This window comes from Poromitra crassiceps (assembly GCF_964638095.1).
Source record: "Poromitra crassiceps genome assembly, chromosome: 10".
NCBI classification, from domain to species: domain Eukaryota; kingdom Metazoa; phylum Chordata; class Actinopteri; order Beryciformes; family Melamphaidae; genus Poromitra; species Poromitra crassiceps.
Window position 1 is genome coordinate 19,057,949 of NC_139631.1, and position 16,520 is coordinate 19,074,468.

Genomic DNA, 16,520 nt, shown 5'->3' on the forward strand with positions numbered 1-16,520 from the left:
TCTAATGGGCTAGGACACACAACAATAGGGTTTAAAAATAAACCACGAGTTCATCAACACAGGAACAATAACTCAGGTAAGTGAATAATTCAACCACACTTCAAATTAAAGCTGGAGTACGTAACTTTTACATAGAAATGAATGTCAGTTACATTCAAGGCCCCTTGGATTGCCAAATGAGTTCCACAATGCTGATTAAACCAATTAGCAGCGCCACATACAGTAACTCTCTCTGTATTTCTCAGTATAGCTTAGCGGAGTTTTTGCTGCTACTTACAGTATTTTCAGACAAAATTATCTGAACCAGAACTGTCACAAGTGTCGTTTTCGTTTGTTGTTTGTTCAGAGCTAGAATCTAGAATCTGTGTTACAGGCAGCAATGCAACATGAGCGGGAACACATGACAGACAGCAGCCTCCTCCCACTGCGTCATCCTGCGTGTTACGCTTAGATGTAGCACATCTCAGACAGGAGGTCATTATGACTCAGCAGGCCCACAAGCTTAGCTCAGAAAAAACAATCACTGCTTTGAGCATCTCCATGGTCACCTTAAGTTCTATTGATCCTCAGTGTAAAGCACTCCTCAGGAAGCCTTAGTGCTGCTGGCTATCAAACTCAACAGACTATCTCACATCCATCACTTGAGGGTAACACCACTTTGATGACTTCACAGATATCATTTTAATTCATAATTCATTTTTATATATTGCAGGTTTACAGTGTGTGTGTGTGTGTGTGTGTGTGTGTGTGTGTGTGTGTGTGTGTACACACGCGCGTGTGTTGTGTATTGTTGTTATTTATTGTATCTTTGGGGAATGTCATTGCAAGTAGCCTAAGCAATTGATTGTATCTTGGTGTACACCAGTAAACGTTATCTTTCATATTATGCACTCCTGCTCTCATCCCCCATCAGCTTATTCTTGTCTGTCCCACCCCAGTGAGGCCTGGACATGACAAGTCTATAAATGTTTAATGTTTAACTTGCTAACTTGCTGTGAAAAGTAGGCTATAGCTATATCAGTGGTTCCTCAACCTTTTTACACCAAGTAGAACCATATGAGATCCGTTTTATTATTATTTTCCAAATTCCATTAGATTTTTCCCCAAATTCAGTTTTTCTCGTTTTGCTTTTTCTGGATTCTGTGTTTTGCTTTTTACGTGCATTTTACCATCAGAAATAGTGTCTAATAAGTGGAGTGGACTAGAGGTAAATGCAAGTTTCTATATTGTTTTCTATAGAGGGTATGCACCGACGTCATTCCCCCCAGAACACGTGTAATGGCTACAGAGTCGATAATGATCAACAACCAATTAATAAGCAATCAATCAATAATTTTTCTCTCACACACGCCCCGACTGAGTGGCAAAACCTGTGGTCAAAACGTTCCTCCCTGTTGTTTGGAGCGAGCAGCAGGTGTCATTTATCTAGGCTGATTACTGCATTCAAGCTGAATGTTGCTGCCACTCAGTGGGCGTGACCCCGCAGTGACTTCTGCCTCTGTGACGTCACGTGCATACGCTCTAGTTTATTCACCTTATTCTTTGCCCATACAAGGACACTGCATGACGTCATTTTGTAATCGTCTTTCCGGTTTTAGACACGGAAGTAGATTACGTCTACCGTAGTCATTTTTAGACTTGCCAAAAAGCTGTTTTCAAGCAAAAAAAAAAAAAAAAAAATGTTTTAGAGTTTTAATAATGTGACCAGTTTATCAGAATAACGCCTATTTGGACATCTTTGAGGGAGCAGCGAGGACTGGGAGCGCTGGCTGTGCTGACACCGGACGGACTAGCTATCTGTCAAACCCTACTGTAGGCTACTGGCAGTGAGAAAACACTGTCGACGTGCTTTTGTAACTAACGTTAAATGCAGACCGGGTACAGCCATCGGCTCCTCGCAGCAGTAACGCTATGAACATGTAACTGAAGTTGGCCGCAGTGTAGCTTATTTCTGAATGTTGCCAAACTTCATTATTATAGTGACGTTTTGTTTTGAAATTGGCCGCCAACTAGTGCTGAACCGGAAGAACAAATACAAATGCGTGTAAGAGAGAGGAAGTGGGCGTGGTGAATAAGGTGAATACAGTGACACATTTTTTCTTCTTCTTCTGATTTCCCCCCCATTTTCTCCCCAATTGTACTTGGCAGCGACCAGGACACATACCCTCATTCCGGCTTCCCACCCGCAGACACAGCCAATCATGACAGACCGTGACAGACAGTGGCAGACTGCAAATTTAGACATCAATTTGCGACACACTGACAGGTGCCTCTCCACCTGTCGACACCACAGCCCCACTCTGTTTACTGCAATTCAGTTAGAATATAACAGTGTTTTTAGGACAAAAAGAAGTTTAAACGCATTCAAATATTGACATGGCAATTGTGTAAATTCCCTACATTGTCTGTCACTCAATATATTTTAAATTAATGTTTATTTTAACCATGTTCCTCCAATAAAAATTAGCTGTTTTAGGATTTCAGTCAAGCCTCAAAATCAGAGAACAAAACGACAGCATTTTCCTCTCAGTCTCAGATTCACTTTTGTATAGTAGTATAATATTCATGATCCATTCATAAGTGCAATAGTGCATTCTACTTCAGATAGCCTGAACTACACTCAGCCACTTGCTATGACAAGACCAGAAGCTAGGAGGCGCTGAGGAAAAAGCACCACACTATCTGTGCTTCTATTTTCATATCCAAGTAGCGTAAACCCTAAAATGACTTGTTCTCCATGCAGTGATTTAAGTTACATCTCACACTGACACTCCTGTTCCACCTTAATATTATGTTAACACCCACTCAAATGCAGCCGACTCGAGCTTACTCTCCATTCACTGAGCGAGCAACACAGTGCACTGCTTCAGCACACATGCACAGTACACACACTATCTGTTTCAAAACACAAGAAGCAAAGATAACCATGTTGGAAACACATTCAGATCTACACACAGCCCGGTACAGACAGCCCTGCCGGTGGGACAGACAACACAACAGCGTATTTGCTTACCGTGTAAAGCCCAATCCTGCACAAGGCAAGGGAGAGCTGCATGTGTTCCGACATTGTGCTCAGCAACAAGCGTTACCCCCGGCAACAAACAAGCCAAGCCCCTGGAGTAATTGCATGGAAGGAGGAGGATCAGGAGTAATGGAGCAGAGAGAGAGAGTACTGTATGGCTCTTTTCTGCCTCACTGTTAGTAGCCCATATAATAATAATAATATATTTAAAAAAAAAACATTTCCTTTCACCTGAGCTGACCGGAGCGGTTAAGGCGGGACTGAGTTTGTGTGGGGCGGGATTACTCCTTGTACTCATTCATAGGGGAAAAAAATATTGCCAGGAGGAATCAGCGGAGAGAGGCGAGTCGCAAAGATCTCTCTCCACCGAGATTAAGGGCAGACTGCAAATTGGATTAGACACACACACACACAGATACACACAGACACACACACACACACACACACACACACACACACACACACAGACACACACAGACACACACACAGACACACACACACAGACAGACACACACACACACACAGATACACACACAGACACAGACACACATACACACACATGGTTGGCTACTTGAAGTATGAAAGTTTTTGGTTTCTATACAAGGGGATGAAGGATTGACCACTTCAGCTCTCAGCGGCCGTGAGGATTTCAGTCACTGTTGTGGGACCTGAGTTGGAGGCTTGGTTGGACCTGAGTTGGATGCTTAGTTGGACATCTGCTTGAGCAAAACTGTGAGTCAGGTTAACTTGAACTTTAACTTGTTTTAGTCAGCTGTTTAGAATAGCCTAGTGAGTGACTAGGCTCCAGTTTGGGAACCAATGGCCTAGTGGATGCCATCACCTGCTGATATACTGTAGTGATCAAATGTAGTATTCAGTTGTAATGCAGTTGTTCAAAGTGACAACTAATTAATTGCTTTGGCGACAAGGGTTTTTTACGACCAATTTTTTATTGTAACATTCAGAACAAATCGGTATGATCTTTGATGATTATAAACATCTTCCTGTGCAATCTAAAAGTACTTTTTTATTTATTTATTACTATTATTATTATTATTTGTATTTATTTTTTTATTATTATTATTTATTATTATTATTATGCCTAAGCCATAGCCAAATTCATGTCTGGATTCTACCTACTGTAGCTATTGGAGTAATCAAAGTGCAGTTATATTTAGAATCAGGAGAGACCATGACATTTCACTCGGGACCCCAAACCCCCCCCCCCATATAACACTTCACTGGGGGGGGGGGGGTTTGGGGTCCCGAGTGAAATGTCATGGTCTCTCCTGATTCTAAATATAACTGATTCACTTTGTAAAATTTATACGCATTTTAAGAAATGTCAATGGAAAAATGAATGGCTCACCAATCACCACTGTCCCACAGCCATCCAATAACAATCAATCGTGAGACTTAATCTTCTTGATTATAATTTTTTTCATTCTGATTGGTCTTAGCTTTGTGTCTTTGTGGAGCCCGACATGAGCCCGATAAAAAAGGGGGGAAAAGGGTCCGTGGTCACTAGAGCTGGGCTGGGCTCAGGCTCAGGCTCAGGCTCAGGCCGCATTTTTCTGTCCAAACTCGTACCGAGCCTGATACAGTAATAGTCGAGCCCGGCCCGAGATCGACAGGCGGTCAGTTTATTCTGTTCGAGCCTGATTGGCTGCAGCCAGATTTGTTTCTTTTCTTTTATCAGAGCCGAGCAGACATGCAGTGATTAGACAATTTGGCGCACTTACAAGGTTTTGTACTATTGTCTTTAGAAAATGAATAGATGCCGGATACACAGATGGGGCATTTGGCACTGCAATCAGTGCAGTTGCAAAGAAGATAATGTCGCAATAAGACCAATTCTACACACCATTTTCAGGCAGCAAGAGTGCCCTCTATGGGTTCAAACCTGCTTTTTTTCCTCTCTTTTTTGCCCTCCAAAATGGCCGATTTGGTTCACCATTGCTATACCAGAGATGGGTGAAAATACATCAAAAAGTATTTTGATACAAATTACAAATACTTACAATACAAATACAAAATACTGGTCTGAAAAATGTATTTGAAATACAAATACGTATTTTGTATTTCAAAAATACATAAAAACACTATAAAAACTGATAAAGAGCTGCAATTAGTCAATTCATCGATTCATTGCCAAATATTAAATTAATTGCCTATTAATCATTTTGATTTCCTAATTCTCTGATTCCACCTTCTCTAATGTGAAAATGTCTGCTTTCTTTAGATGGTAAATTGTCTCTAGTCCTCTGTACTAGGGATGCACCGATCGATCGGCACGTGACCGGAAATGGCCGATTTTCACGTGATCGGCCTCGATCGGTGATCTGCGCCGGTCACTCTAAATAGCCGATTCTGTGAGCCGATTTTCACATGACGTGCGCACACCCCAAAGCACCAAGACAGGCACCCAGCCACCACACCACACACGCCAGCATACCTTCCTCGTTGTGGAATTTTTTCACCGTCAGTGAAGTAGACAAAGCTCGCAGTTTGTCACACATGCTAGTCGAAAATAAGCCGTGGAGACAGAGGTGCGGCCGAGTCCCGCTCGGCTGGAGTCCAGTCTGAGCGGCTCGCTTCACCTCACTGGCCCCTCTCTCTCTGCTCTCTCTCCCCGGGAAGCGGTGCTCCAGCAACCCGCCACCGCGCACAGCCGGCTTGGCGAGGTGAACACGAGCATTGTGTCCAGTATAATCGTGCGTTCCTTTATCGCAAAATAACTGGGATGTGGAGGCTAAATGACGTCACATCCGTTTTGTTAGCATTCCATCTGCAGAGAACTTGAGCTGGGAAGTTCACTGTTCACTGGTCAGATCCACTCGCTAGCCAGGCTAGCCATTGTTAGCAATAACAGTTGATAACAAGGCATTTCGTGGCATTTTGCGCATACAAACACTGCAGCCTCATGTCCACACAGATAGAAGTAGGCCGTGCTGTGTGTACAGCTGCTTTAATGAGACACAAACAAGACAGAAGTGCTAAATAGCATTTATACGATTATAACTACTGTTGTTGCGCGGATCAGCCATCTTGGATTTTTTACGTCGGGGCTGCTGAGGCTCCTACGAGTTTGGAATGGGAAATACCAGCTCTAGTGACGTCACGTCCCAGCTCATGAACTTTGAACCGGTAAGATTACCAGTTCCCAGTTATAAAGGAATGCACGATTACCATTCCCCGACCTGCATTCTCCATTCCACATCAGCGCTGCTGCCTCAGCCTGTCAGTCATGTTGTAACGTGGATACAGGAGAGACTATTTGTTTCGTATTGCAAATAGAACGACGGACATAATAATAAAAATGCATCAGACTCACAAGTGTGCAAGGTTTTCTGTGCGTGACGATATTTTTTCGGATGGCAGATAAAAATACGCATACCAAACTTCGGACTGTGTGTAAACTCCGCCTGATATTCAGACTGAAGATCGTTACTGTAACTCATAAACTAATTTCCCCTCTACTCAAGAGGACTGGTCTGGAGCCAGTCTATAAACTCCTTGTCCATGGATCATTTTGATGTTCTGTTGCACCGGTTTTCTTTTGGAAAAGTAAATGCATGATAGCTGTGGGATATAGGCTATTGGATTTAATTTAATTTTCGTATTCATTGTATTTGCACAAAAAAATCTCTGTCCAGTAGCCTAACCTGGAACACTTTTATTTTGAGATGTGTTTGAGTGAGATGGTCCTACTTCATGCAAATGATAAGAATTGTTCTATGAATCTTAATTTTCAAACAAATTGTTCTTAGAAAGAAAATCGGAATCGGCAAAAATCGGTATCGGCAAGTCAGACTATTCAAAAATCGGAAATCGGAATCGGCCAAGAAAATGGCAATCGGTGCATCTCTACTCTGTACCCTCCAACACACTACAGTTCTTCCATTTCAGTTTTAGTTGTTTTTCAGCACAACTTATTTCTCCCTCACTTCAGCTGTTAACTCATTGAGTGCCAGCCACTTTTGGAGAACGGACGCTCCCAGTGCCAGAGTTTTCAGAGCGTTTTCAGTGATTTCTCGAGGCCCACAGAATATTGTGTGATATTACTATGTAAACACCGAACACGCAAAAGAACAAGGAGACTCTATTGTATCATCAACAAAAAAAAGTTTATTGATACCATTTTCCGTTCTTTAGTTATGAGCCGGAGAAGATAGGTTGTTTTCAGCGTTTTCAGGCATTTCAAATTATAAGCTGAGATATTCAGCCTTTTGTGAAATGCAGCATTTCAAGCACATTCACTGACTCTAGATAATATTTTCTGATGTAGTGATGTGGTGTAGTTGTGTCCTGCCCTGCGTGCCCCACCCCCCCTCCCCCCCTCAGCTGAAAACTCCTCCCCACACTAGTAACACACAGCCTCGCACCAAGCGTCTATTTTCGGAATGCTTTTGGTGCGCCGCCTCCCAGGCAGCGCAACATGGAGAAGCCACACGCGGACTGCAGTGAAAGGTTTGGCTTTTCAGTGTCGCGCTGCTGCTTTTCTAGCGGCTAATCATGTGGAGAAACTATGCTGACAGACAGACAGAGGCAGAAGGACTCAGTTGTGTGCGCGGATTGACTGTGTTCGCACGCACCGTCAGTTGCAGCCAGAACAATCTACATGGCTCTGGACTGCAGCATGAGCGGGTTCTCTTTGATCAAGGCTATTTCAGGCTGTGTATTCCTGACATTTCTGTAATCTGGAGAGCACTGTCGCCACCTAAGGGTTCTGTAAAATAGGTTATAGACCTCCAATAGCTACTATAGTTGTACAGGAGCTGCGGAAGGCTTTGATCGACGTCCCACCGTCAAAAAACGCATTGGACGTCGAAGGACGTCCGTGGCACTCTACGTCACTATTTAATTGGACGTCGAAGGACGTCCATGGCACTCAATGAGTTAATTGCCTTCTGTGAGGGCTTTTGACTTACAGGCAGCATTTCTACATGTTAACCTCAAGTTTTGGAACTTTGACCATGTTTAGCCATAGATTTCTGACATCATCACAGTATCTTCTCTTAGTTAAAATTGTCTGGGTGGGTGGGTCGGTGGCGGCGGTGGTGTCTGTCACGCAGACATTTATAACTGAAATCCAGAAAAAAACATAGTAGGTCCCCTTTAAACAACTTCACATCCGCCATGTCAGTAAATTGTCACAAAGTCTTTAACAGGCTGCGCACAGAGAAATACAGCAACATTATTTATTACACCACAAAATGCTACTTTTCAGGAACATGTAACCCTGGTACAGTATAGTTAAAGTTGCCACAGTATGTCATTCATGTCATGACAACTGTCGCCAAAAAACGGGGGGGAAAAGGAATGGAAGTCCTCCTCTTCACCTTCTTTTCAGGTGTGGCTGATGGACATGATCTCTGTTATACAGATGGAGAGACTCAGGTCGCTCAGAACCAACTCGCTTAGAAGGTGATGGATGGCTCGCTCGTCTGGTCTTTCATGGACCCATTGCATGGGATCCCACGCGCCATATCTTTTACAAACCCAAGCATCTTATGCGGCTGGTTAGCTGCACCATGTTGTAATGTTGAATTTTAATGATGTATGTATTTTTGTTTGTTTTGTTTTTCTTTTCTTTCCTGTGTCTCAGTTTGTTTTTCTTGTTTGTGTATTATTCTATAAAAATAAATAAATAGAAAATAAACTATTGGGGGGGAAAAGAGTGAAGAACATACTTGTTCATAGTGGGGACTTGAAAATATCACAAACATATTGCCGAACTATGCTAAACATAAAATCCCAATGTATGATTATTTGATTATTAATTGTGCGGGCCTGGCTAAAACTTTTCATGCCAGGCAGCCATCATCTTGTCAGAGTGGCTGTCTTCTCGAACAGAGTACCCCTCCCCTTTTTCTCCAGAGTGAACATCACATTTTATAATGAAACTCTTAATGCATCAACAAGCCAGCACATAATACTTCTTATCTATTTAATTTGGCTGTATATCAGAGTAAGCTTTCCTATGCCGGGCCTCAGGCCCTGATAAAGCCCTCATTATCACATTGCACTTGTTTAGGGCTTTCATGGCCCTGTCCCACAAGTCTTGTGTAACTAAAAGAGCAAAATGTCCAGAAAGTCTCACTCTGTTACAAGGCAAGGCAGTGCTTAAAACCAACAAATGGTTCCACCTATCCATGTCTTTAATATATGTTAGGAGAAACTAGCAAGGAGAAGCCAAAGACAATCAGAGTGGTGATGGCAAGACGGAAAGTAAAGGAAATGAAATGCAATAAAAACAAAAGATAACAGTCGACCCCGCTATAGTGCCTCTTTAGACAAATGGTCCATCATGTATATGGATGTCAATAAAAAGTGAACTCAAAGTGCCTCTGTGCTTTTTCATGACCAAAGCAAAGCATAATTAACCCCCATAAATATTCCACTATCTTCAACAGTAACACCGTCTCTGTCTGGCATTGCCCTGACTTTCACTAACTCTCCACAGACACATGGGAATCATGCAATCAGATAAACACAAATACAACCTGAGACTGGTCCACAATCAGTGTGCTGCTAGCAGGTTCAAAACAGGGGTGGATGTTCAGGAATGCTGCCAAGAATGTTTAGAAAGGCATTTCATAATATAGCTTGAGCAAGCCCCAACCTTCAGTTCAGAAAGATGAGGCCAACATGCCAACAAGTGCCACAAACTGCAGTTCCTCAAATGTCCACTTGAGGGTGGCTCCAAAAGGGAGCCATTGCCCATTCACCCCCATGTGAAAATGCCCAATTTTACAGCGGAAATAAACATGTTTACAGCCTGGTACAAAAAAAAGGTTTTGGACTATGTTTTGAGGTTGTGATTGACAGGTCGCCTGTCCAGTGATCATGCAGCTTGTTGATCATGGACCAATAGCAGCGATTTTTCTCCCAGGCGAATATACGCTCAATCGCTCGTTTGCATTGACTTTGTATGTAAACTCGATGCCAGCGAAAAACTTTAATAGGTCGGTGTGAACGCAGCTTAATTAAGGTTTCATTCCAAAATACATGCTACATGTAGCATGCCTATGTTGTATGTTCATTATGTTCCTTGCTCAATATTTGGGAAAACACAGATTATGACATCCTCTGAAGTGTTAATTCTTAAAATAAAAACTCTCATTAATAAATTCTTGTAAAATTGTCAAGAATATTCAATAGTGGGTTTGGGTCAAGTTTCACCTTCCCGACAGCAATCCCATTAGAAGATAAGAGACCACTGTCTGTTATTTAATTGTTCTGGGAATGTGTATTCTTCACAACCCAAACAAAGGTTGGACAATTTAGGAAACCATTGAGATATACTAGTTCATTAATGCCTTAAATTGTTTTTCAATGTCAAATCCCTATTAGTGTCAGGTGCTAAGAGATCATCTTAAGTGGCTCACAAATTGGCCAATATAGTTGTGTCACCATGTGTTATGCTCAAGTCAAAAGAATCTACGGTAGTATCTAGGGCTGACCGGAATGTGTTAAAGCTTTGACCGTTGCCATGGTAATCGCTGTCCAAATCAGTATTGAAATTGAATGCTTCGTTTTGTTGTTGTTCTTCTTTTCCAATCCGTCACTCAAGTAACGGTTGGCTTCGTGAGATGGCACCTAGGTTCCCGGGTGGGCGATGTTTGGACTTTCGGGGCCAATCACAGGTTGCGTTGTGAAAAATGTTGAGAAGGACAAACTACACATTCTTTCCTATTTTCAACCCGGCGAGTACAATGTCAACACACAGTGAGTACATTATGTGTTCGAGTGAATTCAACTTGTTTGTTTGTTTCTAATAAAGTAGCTTCATGTTATGTTCCAAAACGTGTTATTGTTTATATACAGTAGTATATTTACATAGTTTTCTGGTGAAGATCGAATTTGATCGAAACGTAAACCTACAATAAATCTGCTGGGAGTAAGTCTACACAGTATGCGCCTCCTGTATCTGCAACACAGAGTGTGGATGTGCGTGTTCTTCTTATGTTTTTACTTCTAGTTTACATGTCAGCATAAACGTAACAGTTTGCCTTCAATTATTTCAAATATGCCTTCAAATATTCCCGTTGTTGTTGTACATGCTCTTCTGTAACCAAACCACTTCCACACTACTGAAGCCACTCCCCTTTTTGGAATTAACTCCACCGTGGAGCCTCTTTCAGCCATGCTTGTTGTTGCTGTGTGAAAGTCACACCGTTACGCAGCATAATGGTGTGACGTCATTACATCAACAAGTCGGAATATTGCCATTATCACGATATCACGATATGAATGGTTGACTGAATATTAATATGAAGTGTAATGATATATCAATAACGATACGATATGGCACACCCCTACCTAACATACTACATTTCCACAGGGCTTGCCATCTCAAGTCTGCATTTTGCGACAAACTGGTAAAAGAAAAAAAAGTAATTTTATAGCCAACAAGACTCATGAAGTTGCAAGATTATATTTTGTGGTGTAGGTAGCCATCTGTAAATTAAGATAGTCAGTGGCCGCTTATCCTGGTTAAAACCAGCCTGATTTGTGTGATTGTGGTTACAATTCAACCAGACTAAACAACACAAAACCAGCAAGTGGTTTAGCTATTAGCCTTATTTTTCCCCAATCATCAGGCATGTTTAAAGGATGGGTTTTCCGTGGGGAATATGAATATATATTAAATCTCACGCCCCTAAGGTTTTCGAATCCGTTGCAATTTTTGAAATTGGATATTCACTGCCATGCCTATCAAGCATCTATCACATTATTTCCATGTCGCTCTGACGCAAAACGCGTCAGAGCGACACCCCCCGCCTTGCGGAAGTCGTGCACCTATGAACTACAACTGTTGTTGGCCATGGTCCCGCCTCTAGAGGTCCTCCACGCCCCTTCAGAGGCCTTGACAAAAACAAAAAGGCAGCCATCTTTTTCAACCGCCTAGCCTGCTGTAGCTAATATTAGCTTCCCATAGTTCCTTGCAAAGAGACCATATCTCGGGAACGGAAGCACTAATAGACACGGGACTGGCGGCATTGGAAAGATCGTCAAATTTTACATCTAGTAGTAGGTGGGTTGAAGTAACGAAATCAACGCTGAGCAATGTACCCGTTTTTACACATTTTTACAGAAAATAGTTACAACATCAGATGCGCGTAACTCCTACGAAAATGCCTTAAAATGCATGAATTTTTTTTTATGAAGACATCTCCCGACATATATACTACCGTTTACATTTGGTGCAATTTGGAGGCAATTTTATTTTCGATTTATTTCTTCTTCTTTGTATCTTTTATTGTCGAAGCCTTCTTCTTCTTCTTCTTTGAGTTTTATGGCGGTTGGCAAACATATATGTGCATTACCGCCACCTACTGGAGTTTGATATCAGCCAAATGACTGAGGGGTGGGCATGAAAACGAAGGCCACGCGAGCCCAGTGCATTGTGGGAAATGTAGTATTTCGAGTCCCCGCACCCGCACCCCCCTCCCACACACATAGTGGATTTCGGTTGATATCTCTGTGAGTAAACCACCAATTTCAAAAATTTCAACGGATTCGAAAACCTTAGGGGCGTGAGATTTAATATATATTCATATTCCCCACGGAAAACCCATCCTTTAAACTAAATGTTATTAATTCTCTTGTGTGTGCCACTTCAACATATTTAGGTCAGCCATTAACAAAATAAATGCATACCTCCAAGCCAATCAAAAGCAACTATTCAACACAGCCAGCTGTTGCATTGGGAAAAAATATCAGTGATGTAGTTGGATAAACTAACCACTAGTCAGTCACCCCGTTGCACCCAATTTTCCTCCCAATCACACCTCCTGAACAGATGTGTGTAAGAGTGTGTAAGAGTCGGTCATCTCCTTGTTACCCACCACTACCATTGTCTGGGGTAAATGTGTGTGTGTGGGGGGGGGGGGGGCGTTGAATCCAGGCCAGTCGGCCATAATTTAAATTCTGGAGAACACATACTGGCTGTTTCTGCTTCAGACTAAATTCAATCTTTTTACAGTCAGCAGCACCATACATCTGGTTTCCTTAGTTATCTCTTCTACTGTACAAAGACACACACACACACACACACACACACACACACACACACACACACACACACACACACACACACACACACACACACAGTCTGTGAATTGGTCTACATCCATAACCTAAGTGTGGTGAAGGAGCCCTACAGTTTGCAACACAAAGCATTATTTACAAAAAGTACCTCAACTGCTACTGTAAACACACTCTTAAGAATAACACTACATGCCCGTGCACATGTTTAGAAAAATACTCAATATTCATCGTCTGGTTCCCTCACAAAATACATCTAGGATGTCACCCACAAGTTATTGCAATTTGTCAAAGTCCTTGACACATTAGGGTCTGGGAGTTCGCCATACACAGTGCACTTGTAATTTGGTAAGGCTGTGTCATGGCAACAGCTAGCACCGAATTCCTCTCTCGGTGTAGCCGTTTGTGTGTTCTTTTTTAACACTATGCTGACCATGCAGGGTATGGAGCTTCAACATGCTCCTGTCCCTATTCAAACAGAATCCACCATAGGCCTGATCCATAGTGAACTACAGTCTACTACTGTACCATCTCAAGTCAAACAGTACAATCATTGCCCAGGCAGCCCATGTGCAATCATTTCAGTCAAGTTAATCCCAACACATCTCCAAACGTTGCCTGGGTAAAAGCATGAACAGGAAGGAATCTACATTTGTTAAAGTTTAATTTTCAAATATGAGAAGCGCCTTTTGATTGCTGGGAGAGAGGCAGGCTAGTTGGAGCCCAAGTTTTGTGCCAGGTCTCCAGTGCTGCACAGCGAGAAAGGAGGCCCAGCGCCTATGAGTGCCTGACCTCTGAGGACAGCCAAGCACTCGGCTCCGACGGTCCACAGAGTTACAGCTGTGCTTCTTTTCCACAGCGGGCTGGACACAGCACAGAAAAGTAACGTTCGCAGAAAAAATAAAGCCAGAAGATGAATTTCCCCCCAAATATGCAGTACATTTGCCGAGGTTATCGTGTATGGAATACAATCATATAATAAATCAAAACTGATCAAAATATACTGGTTACAGTTACTGGTGTTGGTGGTTGCAGTTTATTGCAACTTGCAGCAATCATTCCCCAATGAGATCAGGGGAAAAGGTTGATCGTGTCGTCTTATTGCACCGAGTCAAGTAGAGAAAGGAAAGAGGTGAAGGCGACATTCATTACCGCCGGTGACGATGGTCCCTTTGACAGCAATGTTTATCCTCGGTTTCAGACACTTTCCATTAACATCTAAGATTACAGTATAACTTCTTTCACTTATTTAAACTATGAATGCTCCACGTTGGCCCCTTTTTTTCCCCCACAAGATGTGTTACGCCAAGGCCAGAAGCACAGACAAGGCAGACATTAATCAGTTTGTGAAAACTGTGACACAAGTTTTTGGTGCCAATTACTGGTGTGTGTAATCATTCTGAACTCAATAAATGTCCTGATAAAGTGAAAGTTCAAAGTTCTTCTGAGGTCCCACACGTCTTGTGAGGCCCATTATAAACAATCTGATAACACTGGGTGGCCAAGTTCCTCAGCATTTCACACAGTGTCACTGGCCCAGACCCCTTGTAAGGTGACGACACCATGTCTGTGCACTCTTTCCTCTGGCGTTATAAATTCCCTGGGAAAGCCTATAGCTACAACTTCCTCCCCATTGTTGCGCTGTTAAAGCAGCACCCACCCTGTCCCTCGAATGTGGGCAAAGGCCCAAACCTGTAATCTCCCAGGCCCAAGTTGATACAGTAGCCTGCATTGTGACAGGTCTACTGACCACAGCAATGACAAAATAAACATGCAATATCTCACCCCAAAACGTATTGCTATGAATTGTTTAATGCAGTATAGACATTGTAGTGGCAGACCCAAATGGCATCATGACTCCAAATAGCCAAGCTAACACTTTTGACAGAGAAGCTAAGCTCAGCAGCAAGTTTTCAAGCCGTTTGAAAAGTCAAAGCTTAGCTAATGCCACAATAGGCAACAGCATTTCAAGTGTGTACCGTAGTTATTATGATAATGTGTTCACGTTTCAGTTTCACTTGTAAACAGACCAGGGCGTGGGTCGACCAGTTAGACCTAGTTAGTTGACAGAAGACACTGACATGTTAAAACTTAACGTATTGAACTGACACATTAGCAAAACAACGAAGCCCTGGCTTAGCTACTTCACATCATTGTTGACAGTCACACCTGAATGACAGCCCACTGTCTGGATAAAGAGCCAAATGGCAAGAAACCAAGTCAATGTTTTGTTAGAAAAAGCAATAGGCTACCAATGCAAAACGATTCAGTTACTCACCAGATAATCCATGTACTATTGCTGCCCAGTCACCGTTGCACGAATTGGTTTTTACAGTACTCCTTAATTTGCCTCGGCGAGTGCAAATTTGATGGATTTGGGCACACGTCGCTTTGTATTCCCCGCCTTTCGACAGCCACAGAAAAATAAAATCAGCCTTCGATAGGTAACAAACGGATTTCTCGCCGTCTTCTCTACCATGAATCCAAGTTTCAATACATCACCGACGGCGTTTGTTGATACCAATGAAGTCCTCTTCGTTTGTATGTCTTTTTCTAAATAAAACCGATAAAGACCCCCTCGCCCACCGGCTGACTTCAGGTTTTTATCACACAAATATCAGGAGTGTTTGGTTGAGGAAACTAGTGAAGCCTACAACGCTACGTCATTCACGTCGCTTTTTAGAACGTAGCGTAGGTCACATGACTAAACACATGGTCCCTATTTTTATTCTGTAAAGGGAACGCCGCTATTTCTGGTTCCAAAAACAATGTAGAAATGTATAATAATAATAATAATAATAATAATAATAATAATAATAATAATAATAATAATAATAATAATAATAATAATAATAATAATCATCATAATAATAATCATAATCATAATCATAATAATCATAATAATCATAATAATAATAATGTTTTCGACATTTTAACAGCAAAAATCTGAGTTTTATTTCGGATTTCAAAGATGACCTATGACAGAGTTGGGTCTACGGGGGCTCACCTAAACTTTACTGTACATTTGATCCAGCTAATGTCATAAGATCAAAAGTCAACTTCATGGATGTGATGTCAGAGGGGGAGAGGGGGGTGGAGGCCGGGGGAAAGCTTCAAAGAGGAAGCTCCTCAGACATAGGAGTAGTCAGTGTGTGTGTGTGTGTGTGTGTGTGTGTGTGTGTGTGTGTGTGTGTGTGTGTGTGTGTGTGTGTGTGTGTGTGTGTGTGTGTGTGTGTGTGTGTGTGTGTGTGGCACCCAGTGAGTGGGCTACCTCGGGCTCTGGAAGAGGAAGCAGTGGAAGTGATACTGAAAGCTGTAGTTCCTCGAATGACCACTTGAGACTGGACCCTAAAGGTAGTAGTCATTGGTTTTGGCCTATCTAGCTAATTTCACCTTTCATAACAACTGTATGGGGACCTCACCTAAAATAGATTATATAAAAGAC

General features: G+C 42.2%; 1 protein-coding gene across 2 annotated transcripts in view; it reads right to left on the bottom strand.

The window, feature by feature from the left end:
* arl15a (ADP-ribosylation factor-like 15a) overlaps positions 1-15,628 on the bottom strand; it is a 157,360-nt gene extending 141,732 nt beyond the window's left edge. Inside the window, exon 1 of one of the 2 annotated variants that reach the window (XM_083644623.1) lies at positions 15,354-15,628. In XM_083644623.1, the coding sequence (XP_083500749.1) occupies positions 15,354-15,365 (12 nt within the window). In that variant the 5' untranslated portion in view covers positions 15,366-15,628. Of the gene's footprint in view, positions 1-3,013; positions 3,107-15,353 lie in introns of those variants that run through there. The other variant, XM_083644624.1, reaches the window with a different exon arrangement.
* Positions 15,629-16,520: the final 892 nt, after the last annotated feature.